General features: G+C 46.3%; 1 protein-coding gene across 2 annotated transcripts in view; it reads right to left on the bottom strand.

Moving 5' to 3' along the window:
• Nucleotides 1-10,967: 10,967 nt before the first annotated feature.
• Nucleotides 10,968-18,564, bottom strand: part of REV3L (REV3 like, DNA directed polymerase zeta catalytic subunit) — a 954,247-nt gene continuing 946,650 nt past the window's right edge. For both annotated transcript variants that reach the window (XM_078649145.1, XM_078649144.1), the window contains exon 32: nucleotides 10,968-12,119. In XM_078649145.1, the coding sequence (XP_078505271.1) occupies nucleotides 11,979-12,119 (141 nt within the window). In that variant the 3' untranslated portion in view covers nucleotides 10,968-11,978. The remainder of the gene's footprint in view (nucleotides 12,120-18,564) is intronic.

The raw sequence follows: 18,564 nt of genomic DNA, 5'->3' as shown, positions 1-18,564 counted from the left end.
GCTTGCAGTTCCTTAAGAAGTGCCGCTCGTTCCTTCTGGCTTTCTGTTTCTGAGGGTCGTACGTGTGAAATCTTCCCAGTGCGGCGACCTCCTCTCTTTTTTGATACGCCCTCCTGTCTTTCAAGCATGCAATGGCCGAATCTGCTTACTGACCAGAAAGTCAAGAGCCACGAAGTGCATTTTAGGGTGGACAAAACCCCTCCTGATAGCCACACATTTGCTATTTGCCAAGGTAATCTATGATGTAAACTTAGCCATGTCTTGGCTGTCCTGGATAGCCTGTGCAAGGACAGGATGCAAGTCATCAGGGACACCAGGTAAGACTGGTGCAACAGAGTCCCAAAAGGGTGTGGGTAAATACCCTAATAGTCAGCTGGTGTTCATCAAATGTAGTGACAGATTTGTTGAAGTAAACATGTGCTTCTTGAAGGTTTCAATTTGCTTTGAATTCCTGTCGTGTGGAATGGTAGGGGCTAGATTCGGATTGATTTTGCTTGTTGAGGCCTACATAGCTAGGCTCTGGGGATGAAACTAACCCAGTGTCTGGGGGAAGTGTCCAGGCCACTGGCCTCCTGAAGGCCATCATACCAATTGTTAGAAGTACCACTGAATCCACTTATGAATGCGTGGAGAGGAATTGACAGCGCGTGTGACTAACATTTATATGAGGTTGTGAGCATCACCTCGTAGCTTTTATATCCATCGTACCAGAGAACACAACGGGGACAATCAGCTCTTCATTGGATTCACTGGGAGAAAAGAAGGCAAGGTAGTGTAAAAGAGGACTATTACTCGTTTGATCGTTCTCTGTATGAAGATCTGCTATGCATTGGTCAAGAAGGAGTCCCCCAGAAGGCTTGCGGGCTCATTTTACCAGAGCTGAAGCTATTAGCAAGAAGAGTGCCCGTTCTAGACATTTGCCCGGCTGCTACATAGGTGTCGCGCCAAACGTTCACGAAGCAGGCAGGTACATCCATATGGGCATTTTGCCTGCTTGGTCCTGCAGGACTTTTTGGTTTAAGCCAGTTCACAGCCCCTTCCTCATGGGAGGTACTGCTTTGGTATCTATTCAAAGGTGAAAAATCCTTGGTTAAAAGTAGCCATCAGAATCCTAAGTTGCTTACTTCGTTAATGCTCTTTCTGGAAGAAATCTATCTAATTGAAGATTCCTCACCCCTTCCCGTTCATTGAACTTGGCTCTTTTTCAATCTAATAAAGTCCCAGGTTTTGAGATCTACATTCTGACAAAGCTGATTTGCTTTTGGGTTCCGTGACTGGGGAAACTGATAGCCTAGAAAGCAAGTGACACATACACATATGGGTGGCGCTTATATGCAGCTTCGTTCGTTACTTTTGGAGCGGAACAACTTCAGCATGGAGCCACACGATGCCACCTATCAGCTAACAGGGGTACTGGCAAAGATTTTCCGGAACCAGTTAGACGCATGGATAATATTCAAAGGTGAGGAATCTGCTGTTAGATTAAAATATCTACCAATAAGAGTGTTACAGAAGGTAAGTAATGAATATGCTACTTACCAGTATGCATCTGTTCTTGGCATGTAGGGCTGCTAACATTCATATCTTAGCATTAGATGGCCGCCTAGTGTTGGGTCCGGATGATCGCACATTGTTGTCCTGGAAGAGTCTTCGAAGTATCCTGAGATAGGTGGCTCCTCCCCTGGACTACAGTGCGCATGGGCATCGGCTCCATCCCCAGATTGTTTTTCGCCATTGTGGCAGAAGATGGAGTGAAAAGTGTAAAGGATGTCCATGCTAATTATTGAATACAATAGTATATCTGCAGCTGCTACAGGCACCGGGGAGGAGGGTGGGCGATATGAATGTTAGCAGCCCTACATGCCAAGAACAGATGCATACTGGTAAGTAGCATATTCAGTTCGAGGCATGTGGGCTGCTAAATTCATATCTTAGCATAGAATACATAGCAGTCCCTCCATCAGCGGCGGTTGCCCGTGCCAGCTGCAGAAGCCTGAAAAAGTGTTTTGAGAACAGCCTGTCCTACAGCAGCTTGCTGCTTGGAATGTACATCAACACAGTAGTGTTTCGTAAAGGTATGTGCTGTAACCCACGTGGCTGCTCTGCAAATATCCTCTAGAGGAATGTTCCCTAGGAAAGCCATGGATGCCCCCAGTTTGCGTGTGGAGTGCGCCCTTGGGGGTATCGTTAAAGTGCGCTTGGCCTTTTGATAACATATTTGGATGCACTTAACAATCCACCTGGCTATTCCTGCTTTGGAAATAGGGTTGCCTTTGTGTTGTGGTGCGAAGGCAACAAAAAGTTGTTTTGTTTTTCTAAAGGGTTGTGTCCTGTCTATGTAATACATCAACGCCCTCCGTACGTCTAACGTATGGAGCATTCTTTCCGCCACCGTTTGTGGGTTTTGGAAGAATGCCGGTAAGTCAATAGTTTGGTTGAGATGAAACTGTGACACCACCTTCGGAAGGAATTTGGGGTTAGTACGCAGTACCACCCTATTTGGATGAATCTGAATGAATGGCTCTTGGATTGTGAGCGCTTGCAGCTCACTAACACGCCTTAGCGACGTAATAGCGATTAGGAAAGCTACTTTCCATGTTAGGAACTGTAGTTCACACGAGTGCAGTGGCTCAAAAGGTGGTCCCATCAATCTGGTGAGGACCACATTGAGGTTCCACACCGGAGCTGGTGGTGTTCTTGGGGGAATGACTCGTTTCAGACCTTCAAGGAAAGCTTTAATGGCAGGCACTCTGAAGACAGAGAGATGCTGCCTGTTCTGAAGATAAGCCGCTATGGCGGATAGATGTATCCGAATGGAAGTGTACGCTAGATTGCACTTGTAAAGATGCAACAGATAGCAAATGATGTTAGGGATAGATGCATCTAGCGGGTTGATGTCATTGGCTGTACAGTAAATGACAAAACGCTTCCATTTCGCAGCATAGCATGCTCTAGTAGTTGGCTTCCTTGCCTCCTTGATGATGTCCATGCATTCCGGAGGTAGGTTAAGGTATCCAAACTCTAGGACTTCAGGAGCCAGATCGCCAGGTTGAGCTGTTGCGGATCCGGATGCTGAATTTCTCCATGGTTCTGCGTCAAAAGACTGGGCGTGAGTCGCAGTCTTTGATGCGGCACCACTGAGAGTTCGAGGAACGTGGTGTACCATGCTTGGCGCGCCCACGTTGGAGCAACTAGGATGAGAGTCATCGCGTGCTGCCTTAGCTTTCTTGCGACCAGCGGTATCAGAGGGGCTGGCGGAAAAGCGTACGCAAATTTGCCTGACCAGTTCATCCATATCGCATTGCCCTGCGACTGTGGGTGAGGGAACCTGGCGGCAAAGTGTTGGCATTTTGCGTTTTCTTTTGTGGCAAACAGGTCTATCTCCGGATGACCCCACTGCTGGAAGTACGGGTGGAGTACAGATGGGTGTAACTCCCACTCGTGCATTTGATGGCTGTATCTGCTGAGCAGATCCGCCATCTGATTGTCCTTGCCCGGGAGGTGTTCTGCCATGAGGAAAATGTTCCTCTGAATGGCCCACTTCCACATGCCCTGAGCCAGATGAGACAGCTGTGGCGAGTGGGTGCCCCCCTGCTTTTGAATGTAGTACATCGCGGTCATGTTGTCCGTCCGGACTAACACTACCTTGTTGCACAGATGTACAATGAAGGACTTGAGTGCCATGAAGATTGCCATCAGTTCCAGATAGTTGATGTGCATCTTCTGTTGCTGCGTCGTCCATAGTCCCTGCACTGTGTAAGTGAGCAGATGAGCTCCCCATCCCTGGAGAGATGCGTCCGTTGTCAGGATAATCTGTGGCACTGGCTCCTGGAACAGTCGGCCCTTGCAAAGGTTGTGTGGAGTCCACCAATGCAGAGAGTCGTATGCCCGACTGGTAACCAACACTAGGTCTGTCAATTGTCCCTGAGCCTGTGTCCACTGATTTGCTAAGCACTCCTGGAGCGGGCGCATATGTAGCCGTGCGTGAGGGACTATGAAGATGCAGGAGGCCATCATGCCTATCAACTGCATGAACACTCTTGCTGGAAGTGAGTGTTGTGGTCTGAACTTTCGGATCAGAGACTGCATGCTGTCTATCCTGACTTGGTTTGGCTGAGCCATGGCTGTCAGGGTATTGATCGTCGCACCTAGAAACTGCCGGACATGTGCCGGCTGAAGATGCGACTTTGGGTAGTTCAACGAGAAGCCTAGATCGTGAAGTAGGTGAATGGTAGTCGACATTTCCGCGGCGCACTGTTGTTCCGACTTGGCTTGAACGAGCCAGTCGTCTAGGTAGGGGTAGACATGAATGTTCTGCCTCCTGAGGTGCGCTGCTACAGTCGCCAGACACTTGGTAAACACCCTTGGGGCTGTGGTCACTCCGAAGGGTAGGACCTTGAACTGCCTTGGATAGTGAATCTGAGGTATTTCCTGTGGGACGGGTGTAGTGGAATGTGGAAATAAGCATCCTTGAGATCCAAGGTTGCTAAGAAGTCTCCTTGGTTCAGCAAGGGAAGAATCTGTTGCAGTGTAAGCATATGGAAGTGTTCTGATAGTATGTACAGGTTGAGGGGACGTAGATCTAGAATGGGTCTGAGAGATCCGTCCTTTTTCGGAATAAGGAAGTACAGGGAATATACCCCTGTGCCTTCCTCTCCCACCGGCACGAGCTCGATTGCGCCTTTTTGCAGCATCACCACTACTTCCTGCTGCAATAAGTGCAAGTGCTCTACGGACATAGGCCTTTGCCTTGGCGGGATGTTGGGTGGAGTGGATTTCAACTCTAGGCAATAACCATACTGGACTAGTTGTCGCACCCACCTGTCTGTGGTGATGGTTCTCCAGACGGGCGGGAACTGCTGCAGTCTCCCCCCGACAGGTGTTAAGTGGTCGGGGGGCAGTGACAGAGAGTCACTGTTTGCTTGGGGTAGAGGAGCGGGAGCTGTTGTTTCCTCTGCCGCGCCCTCTGTTGCTGTTATTTCTGTAACCTCCCTTGTTCTGTTTTGTGAACGAGGATTGTGCTCCACCTCTTGAGAATTGAGATTGTTGACCCATTTGTCCTCTGGTGACTCCACGTGCACCTGAGCGACGAAAATTGCTGCCACGAAACTGTTGTGACTGTAGGGCCCCCATGGACTTTGCAGTTTCTGTGTCCTTTTTTATCTTTTCGAGGGTGGTGTCAACATCTGGACCAAACAGTCGATCAGGATTGACTGGCTGATTAAGGATGGTTGTCTGAATATCAGGTTTAAACCCTGATATGCGGAGCCAAGCCTGTCGTCTTAGCATGACGCTAGTGTTGATCGCCCTAGCTGCTGTGTCTGCGGCGTCGAGTGCACACTTGATGGCTGCGTTGGAGATCAGTTTCCCTTCCTCTATAAGCAGTCTGGTGCCCTCTTGAAACTTTGTAGGCAGGTGTTGTACAATCTGCTCTAGGGTGTCGTAATGCGCCCTATCGTTGGGTGCTAATAGTGCTTGAGTATTAGAAATACGCCAAAAGTTGGCAGCCTGTGCAGCTACTCTTTTGCCCCCTGCCTCTAGCACTTTGGAGTCCTTATCCGGGGGAGGAGCTTCACCCGTTGTTTGGGAGTTGGCCCTTTTGCGGGCATTGGCAACCACCAGGGAGTCCAGCGGCAACTGTCCCCGAATGTATGCAGGGTCTGCAGGTGCTGGTCTGTACTTTTTTTCAATACGTGGATTGACCACTCTCGCCCTGGTGGGTTCTTTAAAGATGTCCGCCGCATGTTTGAGGACCCCCTTGAGCATAGGCAGTGTCTTTACAGTCCTCTCAGAGACTGAAAAGGTGTCAAAGAGAAAGTCTTCTTCAACCGGGTCAGCATGCATGTCCACATCATGATTGGCAGCTGCCCTCTCAATTAGTGCATGAAAACCTGCAGAATCCTCTGTTGGGGATGCACGTGCACTGAAATGTTGTGGGTCTTGCCCCACACTCTGGGTGCCTTGGTCACCAATGTCATCATATGCATCTGGATGTGCATCTGGTTCATTGATGGGAAAGGTGTATTGGTCCTCTTCATCATAGCCCTCACCCTCAGATTGTTCTGGTGAGGGAGTAGGGCTTCTTCTTGGAGGAGGCTGGATAGGCTCTATGAGGTTAGAAGCGTCCTGAGGAACCCTTTTTTTCTTTAGTGGGATGACATAGGAGTCCAGAGGCTCTGAAGTGATCCTCCTTTTGTATAGGGTTAATTTGCCTGTGTTGGCGTCGATGAAGTGCTCAGAATCATCCTCTGATTCGAGTTCTCGACCTGAAGGTGCTCCTGCCGTAGAAGAATCCGACTTCTTTGGCGTCGATTTTGTGGAAAAAACCTTCGGAGCCTCTTTCGGCGGCAGAAGGAAGAGAAGCTTACTCTTCGGCTTTGCCGGAGCGTCCTTCGGCGCCTGAGGCGATGGCAACGGAGCCGACGTAGCAGCGGCCTTGTCCCTGATTCTCTGTAGCGAAGCGGCGATGGGGGACGCTTCACTCACAGTGTCTTTTGGCGCCGACGAGGATGTCTTGACCTTCCCCTCGGATCCGGCATGATGGTGGCCTTTCTTATGTTTGGACGCCGATGCAGTTGTCGCTGACCCAGAGTCCTTGGATCGATGCGCAGATGTGGCAGCTGTCGATCCGTGCGCCTGTGTCGGGTCCGTGTCCACTACGCGACCGACTATCGGAGTCCCAGGCGTAACCGGAGCCGCGCCGCTGGCCTTGGCGTGCTTAGACGGTGGTGCCGCGGTTGATCCGTGCCGACCACCCTTTTTAGAGGATCCCTCCTCTTGCGCCGACTTTGACCCTGTGGAATCGACCGACTTCTTGGGCTTCTGCGGACCGGAGGTCGACGGAGCCGATGCGGCGGCGGGTGTCGTAGTTTTGTGTTGCCCGGCCGCCATTTTAGGTACGCTCGGGTCCATAAGTTTCGGTTTCGTTTTCGGGTCGGCCATTTTAGGTGTACTCGACACCGTAGGTTTCGCTTTCGGTTTCGATTTCGATCCGGCCTGCTCAGCAAGTATGTCCGTGGCCGGGCCTGATGGCGGGGCCGTGGCTTGCGGCACGGGGTCTTGGGTAAGGCCAACTGGCGATCCCGTGACCCGATCGAGATCTTCTAAACCTTCGGGGCATAGCTCGTCCCCTGAGCTATCTTCCGCGGCCCCATAAATCTCTTCGACGTCCCCTACCTCGTCGACGTATTCAAGGCCTTGACCCGCGACTCCGTCGTCGTCCACCGGATCCGCCTCGACCTCCGTTTCGGGTGGGGATATCTGGAGATGATGATCCTGTTCATCTTCTTCTTGTTCGCCGAAGATGTTTTCTGGATCTGGGGCCGTTTGTCTGGCCTCCAGGCGCACCGCGCGCCGGAGCTTGAGAGTCTTCTTCGACCGGAACTGAGCGCAAGCCTTGCACTTGCCGTCGTCAGACCGGGTGCAGGTCTATATGTGGGTACTTAGACCCACAGAGCGGACAGTACTTAAACGGACTCCGCTCCATGCTGGAAAGTTGTGGTCGTGTCGCGATGAGAAGGCCTCGACGTCCGAAGAGGGAAAAACTCAGCTGAATCCGACTCCAAGAGTTGGAAGAACTCGAGACCGTGCGCAAACAATACCGACGCTATGAAATATAAGGCCTTTTGGCCTTAAAAAGTAAGTTTTACTCGGTTCCGACAGAGAGAAGTCGAGACCGCATCCGAACCCAATGGCGGAAAAAAACAATCTGGGGATGGAGCCGATGCCCATGTGCACTGTAGTCCAGGGGAGGAGCCACCTATCTCAGGATACTTCGAAGACTCTTCCAGGACAACAATGTGCGATCATCCGGACCCAACACTAGGCGGCGATCTAATGCTAAGATATGAATTTAGCAGCCCACATGCCTCGAACCTTGTTCTCCAACTGAATTAGACCAAAATGATGGGCATTATACTCTACCAGGAGTCTGAAAAGAAAAGGGGGCAGGAGAGTATGGGAATGTCGAAATGAGGGCCCTGTTGAACTTGGGATGAAGTACCAACCCCAAAGAGTTGTACGAGAAAAAAAAGAGGAAAAATAAGCACAAGAACTGAAAACAAAGGTGGCTACACTGGTTAATAGTGAGGCCTCGAAGAAACAGGACTCCACATTACGCTGTATGTGATAGGGCGAAATGCATTGGGTTTGCAAATAAACTGCTATTTTAATGAAATCTGCTTCTGTGCATATTCTTGAATGAAGAGGTTCGGATGGCCCATCAGGAATACTTGAAACTTAGAAAATTGGCATCACCCTACATGTGGATTGAAAACGCTCAATGAACAAAAGGAATGAAAAACGTAAAAGTATGGATTAAAAAGGTTTAAGATGATGAACATTGGTTTATATATTGCACATGCAGTAGCAATAGTGCTATGGTTGGGGGCACTACACAGTGTCCCAATGTTGCGTATCATTGTTTCACGTGCCACGGGGCTGGTCACGTTACCAGTCAGCACGCTTTGCGTAATTTAAGGACGATCAAGTCAAAAATGAAAAGCTTGGAAAAAAAAGGAGTGCATCCCATCTTTGAATGATGTCTTTAAGTTACTGGCCCCATCGGGTTTGCACCCAATTTATGAATGGAAAATAAGCATGAAAAAACGGAGACACAGCTTCGTACCACATGACAAGTGGAACATCTGATTTCATACAAACAGTTTATTTATTTATTTGAATGATGAGTCAGAAGCAACTGGAATTTTACGAACACAACGTGGGATTATGTCCACGGACTTTTTGTTTGCGCACCGGAATGTTGACTCTGCGCTAATGGTTTTAGTTCACGCTGCAATAGGACCACTGTGTTTAAACACATAACTTATAATGACTGTTTATCATTATCATGCATCCTGGGTAACGTAGTGCGACAACAAGATTGAAATCGCTAGTGCGCAACAGGTGGGTTTAATTGGGAGGAGGGGCGTAAGGTGGTTTTAAAGGTCCGGGGAATACTGAGGGAGACTCGTTTGGCTTTTTTAAAAGAGAATTTCAGCAATGTGCTAGCAGGTATGTGGAATAGGCACGGGTTGACAACTTGAAAGAAAGGAATTGAATATAGCTTTTTATAAGAGCAATAGAATGTTGTGAAATGCAATTTTTTTGTAATCTGTAAGGCGGATGTTAGGTTAAGCAAATACAAAAACAGTATGATATTATCAGTAATTGCTCGGGGCGGGTAGCCGGTTTGTTAGCATGCAGAATCAAAGCAAGCCACGGTAAAAGTGTTTCATTTATACGAGCGATGGTACTCAGTATATGGATCTAAGTTGCATTCCGAGGAGGGTTAATAACAGTCAGAACCGATTAGGGATGAATGGTGATGTGGTGAACGGCTTGTTTTAAAGATATTTAGTCGACATGAATCCAGTGATTAATGTGAGTCTTAAACCAGTGGTTCAGCAAGAGGTCACAGTTTAGCATCACGCGTTAGTGCATAGTTTAACAATGATTGTTGTAGACTAAGTTAACAAAGGATACATATGTTATAATTATATATTCTGTGGAGAAATGTATTGTAACATCCAATTAATTGATTTTCCAGTTACCCCTGACGAAGGGCCCAAGGAGGCCCGAAATGCATTGGGTTTGCAAATAAACTGCTATTTTAATGAAATCTGCTTCAGTGCATATTCTTGAATGAAGAGGTTCGGATGGCCCATCAGGAATACTTGAAACTTAGAAAATTGGCATCACCCTACATGTGGATTGAAAACGCTCAATGAACAAAAGGAATGAAAAACGTAAAAGTATGGATTAAAAAGGTTTAAGATGATGAACATTGGTTTATATATTGCACATGCAGTAGCAATAGTGCTATGGTTGGGGGCACTACACAGTGTCCCAATGTTGCGTAGACTAGGCAGTACAACATATCTCTACTCCGGTGCCGTCCATCAGTTATTAGATTGTCCGTGAGAAGTAACATCACTATCGTTTTTTATGGGAGGCTCAAAATATATCTACTCAGTGTCTTACAGGAATGATCTGGGAGTTTGTCTGGCAGGTCATCATTCATTTTCTTCTTCGTTCCTAGAACGTTACTGGTAGCATTTGGTACTTCACAAAAACAATACAACATAGCAGCTGGAGATCGAAAGGTGGAGAAAACTATGTGTGCCACTGGAAATCTGTAGGCTCGGCCTTGTTGCTGGCAACCTCCAAAAGCCATGACTGTTATGGGTGGCTACACACTCAGCTACAAGACTATACTAACAGTGGTAGTAATACTGTGGTCTCCCTGATACGTTGGATCCGTAAATCCCTTGACAGAACATTAGAGGTAAACATGTACCAACTAAGATTTTAAGTGACAAGTGGAGAAGGGGAAGAAAATGGTAAGAACAGTTTCAAAATAAAAGGAAAGTCAAAATAGTTCTTACCCTCTGGATCCGACTACTAGTGTCTAGGGAGAAGGTGGCTAAGATTTTTGGCAAAAAAGTTGTAAACAGAAATAGAACCATACCACACAGAAGCAACTGGATGTGGGCAAAAACTGACAGTACTCAGTCAGTCTGTGGAAACAAAAAATAAGTAAGATGCACTGAGAATACAGTTAGGCAAAGATTGTCCACTTTCTATGAGGTATCAATCTTTGGGAGGAAAGGAACATTAAGTCATTGATTTGTTGCTGTGGTCACCTTGATAGGGGGAAGTACAGTGTTCAGGATGGAAAAGTGGTGCGTTGATATTTCTGTAGAAGCAGTGTTTTTTCCGTCACTGCTCTACCCCTTTAACACAGGAGAAAACACAGAGAGTATATGGAAAGTAATATTGGCAATTTAATTTTCAACATTTTATGATGTAAAAAGATGTGGTCAGTCTGTGTATGAATCCATATAAAAGAATTTTAAAATACAAAATGCATGTTGGAAACATAGTAATAAAATACCAATACTCCATACAAGAGCTATGGAGTAAAATAATAAATATACATATGCTCATCTAAAAACAATTCACAGTCATTTACCATATCGTATTTTATTCAGTTTTATATGGTTTCTGATAAATTTTCAAACAAAATGATTTCCAGCTTAGAAAACAGTACACTGACCACATAATTCCTTTTTTATTTTATACAGTTATACAAATATTCTAAATACACATTTTGTGTTCAAGAGGATGGCAAATATGATTTAACTGTACATAAGAGAAAAAACAATATTTTAAGCGTATTTAGAAGCAATAGAAATGTCTATACAAAACAAGCAAAAATGGAATAAAATTTCTTATATATTTAAAGTATTGCAACAGTCCCACAGTTTTGTAACAAAAAGTCTTTGCACGTTTTCTCACAATGCCCCATTAACAGCGAAAGCAAGACAACAATTGTTTTAGAAAATGATCTTTCCAAATGCTACACCTAATACTACTGTTTGCACAGTTTGATCAAAGTAACCAAAGATTAACTCTGAGTCAAGCCAACCAGAGGAAATATACCAAGTGACTTTCAAATTATCTGTATAAAATTCATTGCACAGTATTTTACTCCCTTGTTTGAAAAGTAAAAAAGTTTATTTACAAAATATTTTTTAGTGAAACTTATAAAGTAAAAGGAGCTTTCAGGAGGGGCTAGGGCTTTATCAATCCATAAAACATGTTTTGGATGCCAACAGTTCCAAAAAAACACACTTTAATGGTCTGTTAAAGAGGCTTTCAGTGCTTCTTCCAGAGGGAAGAGAAATTTACTTACACATGAATTTACAAGATGGTACACACAACTATGCCAACATCTGCATTATAAAATAGTATGTTACAAACATAAAAAAGGAGTTTTTACATTGTTATAAGTGAGCACTCCATAGATCAGTTAGGTGTTGATTTTAATAAGCATTACGGTTTAGTATTCAAATAATAAATCAACATCTTAAATGAAAAAGGTAAAACCAATAAAAATTGCAACAGCACCATGCACAACAGTTTAGTGTAGTAAACAATGGAAAAAATAGCACCTGGTAATAATTAACTTAAGCCTTTTAAAACTGGTCGAGCAGTTGACGGTAATATGGCGCTTTTGACAAATCCCGACTGACACTGAAGAGCTTGAAAAGGACTGGACAGTTCAGAGAAACACACTGAATTTGGCGATCATGGCAGCCTGTGCAATTCTTGCATATCTGAAATAAAATACAAAATGTAATATTTGTGCTGTTAAAACAGATGAAATATGTAAACTGTAGTCCTATCAGAAGACGACAACACAATGAATTTTGAGAAATTGAAGTATGATTTGATTATATTTGCCTTTTGAATAGAATGTTTTGTGTAAATCGCACTAGATTAGTGGCACTAAAAAGTCCTATCCACAGACTAGCAATTAATCAAAAATGGTGCAGTTTAAGTGTCTCATGCGCTCCAGGAAGATGACTGTCCTGATGGAAAAATATTTTACAGAATTTTTTTTAAGGCTGAACCAATCACATATCAAATTTATTTTGACTGGAGTCAAAGCTCACAACAAGGATGAAAATGAATTGGGGAAAAGTAAGAATCAATCCACTCATTTTTTAAACCATCTTTATTGGCATTTTTTAAATCAATGTAAGCAGTTTACAACTCAATGACGAGAGGAGCTTGGTCACTGCTTGCTTCAGAGAGCATATATAATAACCAACAAAGGCAGTTCTCATGCACATTTCTTAACAAGAAACACTTCTTGTAGTATAGGTTTTTGTTAGGAGAGGAAGACTGTACTTCTTTTTTAATGCTAAGTTTATCTGGAAACAAATAAAGATATAGCTCTGAGTACTGCAACTTTAAAAGAACAATTTTGAACCGTCCAACTTAACCAAGGACTGTGAAGTGTTGTAGGGACATCTTGGCCACTCTAGATCCTATGACAACGTCAGGGTTCAGGACATGGGGAACTGGGGAGTCTCAGGGGAGAGAAAGTACTGAAGTTAGGGCAGCAGTGTGTCATCTTTGGGTCCTCCATTCAGTCGCAACAAAGGTTGTCCCCATCGTTGGTGATCGAGAGCTTTTGCCGGCCCATGGGTTGTTTCCTGTGCAAGACTTTGCTCTCAGCCTCGTCCAAATTTATGGTGACTTGGCGCCATGGCCCAAATGTGGAAGAAACCATGACCTTCCAATTCATGGTGAATGTCTGGCAATCAGTAAAGCGAGGTCCAGGAAACAGGCAGCCACCCTTTTCTATTTTGGCTGCTTGTATCGTCTCAACGGGCAGACCTCTCTGCTATTTAAGTCGACTAGTTTGGTGATAGCAGCCAGCTGACCACACAGTGAAAGTGTGTGAATACGCACTTGTACTGGCCCATTCCCCATCATCTTATGGTCTACCGGCTTATGACTCCTATGTGTGATACAGGGACTGTAGCTTTATATAACCACTAATGCACCTACTGCTATTACCTGTCACAAGTAACGTTAGGACTAAGGAGTAAGCTGTGGGTTCTACGTTTAAAATGGACCATTAGGCCCACAGAATTTGGAAGATGCTACAATGTGTAAGAAAGTGCCAGTGTATGGCCACCTGTTCCCTAAGCAAATCAAAAGGAAGGAGCTGACCATCCTGAAATAGATCCTAAAAGTCGCAATTTGTGTGTCCTACCAATGCTTCAGATCATCAGCTGTAAGGAGTCACTAGTGCTTAGGAAAACGAAGTAATGATAAGGCTTGTGCATAGGGTGTAATGTGTTTACTAATCAGTAAGTTCCTTGCAAAGCAGCTGCACACAATAGGTTGTAATCAAGGTCACCCTCATCAGAGCTTGCTACATGCAAGTAGAGGTTTGTGAACTTTCTCAAGGCACAAGGGATATCCACCAGTGCAAGGTTCTTCCAGTAAGAGACCCAAGAGCAAAGTAAATCTACCTCACAAAAGAGCTTCCATGTGAGAAGGATAGGGAGATTACTGAAAAGGTACAGAAAGTGGGTAAGCATCACCATTTTACATAAGGCATCGCACCCTACGGCGAAAGCGGGAGAGTCCTCTACAAAGCAGTTTGTACTCTGAAGACAGACACCGTTCTGGCAAGATTCCCGTCAAGCATGTCCAGGTGGTATGGTTATAGTCTGATGCACAAGTAACATAAGAAAATGCTCCTCCATTTGATTAAACCAGTCAAGACAGGCCTGAGTGGAATCAGGGTTGCAGCAGGAATAAGCAATACTGAGGACAGTAGCCTGGAAGGAGGATGTCTTGAACTCCTTGAGGGTCCGAGCTATGCCAGCATAATACCCCAAAGTCTCTAATCTAAATCATTACATCATTGGTGTACTTGGACAATGTGTGAGATCTGTCCACTAGAGGGGATATGCCCATGCTCCGTCCTTCGACCTTTGTCTGATGGCCAATGGCTCTGTTGTGAGCACTTTGAACAAAAGGGAGAGGGGTGCCCTTGTTGGGTTACTCTACTGACTGCAAAGGGGTCTGAGATCAATTTGTCCAACTGGACTCTGGCAGTAGGGATCGTATAGAGCAACCTGATCTACTGTATGGTGCACTTTCCAAAGCCATATTTGGCCAACACTCTGAAAAAAATATTCTTAGTCCAGAGAATCAAATGCCTTTTTCAGGTTGAGGACCAGACAGACTGAACTAGGCCACGCTTTTTTTTATTGAGTTTTATATAGCGCGAACTTGACCCGAATTGGGTATGAGAGCGCTTTATATAGCACCAGTTGCATTACACGAGGACACAATATTTCTGTATAGTCTCCTTTTTTCAGAGACCTGTTCCTCCCAGGCACAAACCGGTTATGAATCAGGTGAATCAGTGTAGAAAGCGCTTTCAGTATGGAACTAGCCAAGATTTTACCAAGGATATTATAGCCAGTTTCAGAGAGCTATGTGCCTGTATTAAGTAGGGTCAGAAGGGATGCACCCTTGCTTGGGTATCAAGACTATCAATGCATCCCTATGTGAGGGCAACAATGAACATTCCATCGCTGTTGTTTCATGTAGGAGGGTCAACTTTGGAGTGAAGATTTCCTTTTTAATTCACGAACAACCGACTAGAAGCGAAGCGCATCACCTCAGTTAGCCCCCACCACTACGGGGTTCCTGAGCATCGCAACACGTAATGAATATGCTACTTACCAGTATGCATCTGTTCTTGGCATGTAGGGCTGCTAACATTCATATCTTTTGCATAGATCGCCGCCTAGTGTTGGGTCCGGATGATCGCACATTGTTGTCCTGGAAGAGTCTTCGAAGTATCCTGAGATAGGTGGCTCCTCCCCTGGACTACAGTGCGCATGGGCATCGGCTCCATCCCCAGATTGTTTTTAGCCATTGTGGCAGAAGATGGAGTGCAAAGTGTAAAGGATGTCCATGCTAATGATTGAATACAAGAGTATACCTGCAGCTGCGACAGGCACCGGGGAGGAGGGTGGGCGATATGAATGTTAGCAGCCCTACATGCCAAGAACAGATGCATACTGGTAAGTAGCATATTCAGTTCGAGGCATGTGGGCTGCTAAATTCATATCTTTTGCATAGAATACATAGCAGTCCCTCCGTTAGCGGCGGTTGCCTGTGCCAGCTGCAGAAACCTGAAAGAGTGTTTTGAGAACAGCCTGTCCTACAGCAGCTTGCTGCTTGGAATGCACATCAACACAGTAGTGTTTTGTAAAGGTATGTGGTGTAACCCACGTGGCTGCTCTGCAAATGTCTTCCAAAGGAATGTTCCCCAGGAAAGCCATGGATGCCCCCAATTTGCGTGTGGAGTGCGCTCTTGGGGGTATTGTTAAAGTACGCTTTGCTTTTTGATAACAGATTTGAATGCACTTAACAATCCACCTGGCTACTCCTGCTTTGGAAATAGGGTTGCCTTTGTGTTGTGGGGAGAAGGCAACAAAAAGTTGTTTCGTTTTCCTAAAGTGTTGTGTCCTGTCAATATAGTACATCAACGCTCTCCTAACATCCAATGTATGGAGCATTCTTTCTGCTACTGTTTGTGGGTTTTGAAAGAATGCGGGCAAGTCAATAGTTTGGTTGAGATGAAACTGTGACACCACCTTTGGAAGGAATTTGGGGTTAGTGCGTAGTACTACCCTATTTGGATGAATCTGTATGAATGGCTCTTGGATTGTGAGCGCTTGCAGCTCACTGACACGTCTCAGTGACGTAATAGCAATTAGAAAAGCCACTTTCCATGTGAGGAATTGTAGTTCACACGAGTGCAGTGGCTCAAAAGGTGGGCCCATCAGCCTGGTGAGGACCACATTGAGGTTCCATAATGGAGCTGGTGGTGTCCTTGGGGGAATGACTCGTTTCAGACCCTCTAAGAAGGCTTTAATGGCAGGCACCCTGAAGACAGAGAGATGCTGCCTGTTCTGAAGATAAGCCGCTATGGCGGATAGATGTATCCGAATGGAAGTGTACGCTAGATTGCACTTGTAAAGATGTAACAGATAGCAGATGATGTTAGGTATAGAGGCATCTAGCGGGTTTATGTTATTGGCTGTACAGTGAATGACGAAACGTTTCCATTTTGCGGCATAGCATGCTCTGGTAGTGGGCTTTCTTGCCTCTTTGATGATGTCCATGCATTCTGGAGGTAAGTGAAGGTAGCCAAACTCTAGGACTTCAGGAGCCAGATCGCCAGGTTGAGCTGTTGCGGATCTGGAAGCTGAATGTCGCCATGGTTCTGCGTCAAGAGCCTGGGTGTTAGCCGCAGCCTTTGATGCGGCACCACTGAGAGTTCCAGAAACGTGGTGTACCATGGTTGGCGTGCCCACGTTGGAGCAACTAGGATGAGTGTCATCGAGTGCTGCCGTAGCTTTCTTGCCACCAGCGGAATGAGAGGTGCTGGGGGAAAAGCGTATGCAAATTTGCCTGACCAGTTCATCCATATCGCATTCCCCTGCGACTGTGGGTGAGGGAACCTGGCAGCAAAGTGTTGGCATTTTGCGTTTTCCTTTGTGGCAAACAGGTCTATCTCTGGATGCCCCCACTGCTGGAAGTATGGGTGGAGTACTGATGGATGTAACTCCCACTCGTGCATTTGATGGCTGTATCTGCTGAGCAGATCCGCCATCTGATTGTCCTTGCCCGGGAGGTGTTCTGCCATGAGGAAAATGTTCCTCTGAATGGCCCACTTCCACATGCTCTGAGCCAGATGAGACAGCTGTGGCGAGTGGGTGCCTCCCTGCTTTTGAATGTAGTACATCGCCGTCATGTTGTCCGTCCGGACTAACACTACCTTGTTGCACAGGTGTACATTGAAGGACTTGAGCGCCATGAAGATTGCCATCAGTTCTAGATAGTTGATGTGCATCTTCTGTTGCTGCGTCGTCCATAGTCCCTGCACAGTGTAATTGAGCACATGAGCCCTCCATCCGTGGAGAGATACGTCCGTTGTCAAGATAATCTGTGGCACTGGCTCCTGGAACGGTCGGCCCTTGCAAAGGTTGTGTGGATTCCACCAATGCAGAGAGTTGTATGCCCGACCGGTAACCAACACTAGGTCTGTCAGTTGTCCCCGAGCCTGTGTCCACTGATTTGCTAAACATTCTTGGAGCGGACGCATGTGCAACCTTGCGTGAGGGACTATGAAGATGCAGGAGGCCATCATGCCTATCAACTGCATGAACACTCTCGCTGGAAGGGAGTGTTGCGGTCTGAACTTTTGGATCAGAGACTGGATGCTGTCTATCCTGACCTTGTTTGGCTGAGCCATAGCAGTCAGGGTATTGATTGTTGCACCCAGAAACTGCCGCACATGTGCTGGTTGAAGGTGCGATTTTGGGTAGTTCAACGAGAAGCCCAGGCTGTGAAGGAGTTGAATGGTGGTCGACATGTCCGCGGCGCACTGGTGTTACGACTTCGCTTGAACAAGCCAGTCGTCTAGGTAGGGGTAGACATGTATGTTCTGCCTCCTGAGATGCACCGCTACCGTCGCCAGACACTTGGTAAACACTCTGGGGGCGGTGGTCACTCCGAAGGGTAGGACTTTGAACTGATAATGCCTGCCATGGATGGTGAACCTGAGATACTTTCTGTGGGACGGGTGTAGTGGTATGTGGAAGTAAGCATCCTTGAGGTCTAAGGTTGCTAGGAAGTCCCCTTGATTTAGCAAGGGAAGAATCTGTTGCAGTGTAAGCATATGGAAATGCTCTGACAGAATATACAGGTTGAGGGGGCGCAGATCCAGAATGGGTCTGAGGGATCCGTCCTTCTTTGGAATAAGGAAGTACAGTGAATAGACTCCTGTGCCTTCCTCTTCCACAGGCACGAGCTCTATTGCGCCTTTTTGCAGCATCACCACTACTTCTTGCTGCAATAAGTGCAAGTGCTCTGCAGACATAGGACGTTGCCTTGGTGGAATGTTGGGTGGAGTGGACGTTAACTCTAGACAATAACCGTACTGGATAAGTTGCCGCACCCACCTGTCTGTGGTGATGTTTGTCCAGACTGGCAGGAACTGCTGGAGTCTCCCCCCGACAGGTGTTAGATGGTCGGGGGGCAGTGACAGAGAGTCACTGTTTGTTTGGGGCAGAGGAACGGGAGTTGTTGTTGCCTCTGCCACGTCCCCTGGTGCTGTTTCCTCGATAACCCCCTTTATTCTGCTTGGGGTACGAGGACTGTGCTCCACCTTTC

The sequence above is a fragment of the Lissotriton helveticus genome, chromosome 6 (assembly GCF_964261635.1).
Source record: "Lissotriton helveticus chromosome 6, aLisHel1.1, whole genome shotgun sequence".
In the NCBI taxonomy this organism is placed as follows: Eukaryota; Metazoa; Chordata; class Amphibia; order Caudata; family Salamandridae; genus Lissotriton; species Lissotriton helveticus.
Note: the sequence above shows the minus strand (reverse complement) of the source record. Positions and strands in the feature narration are given on the sequence as shown.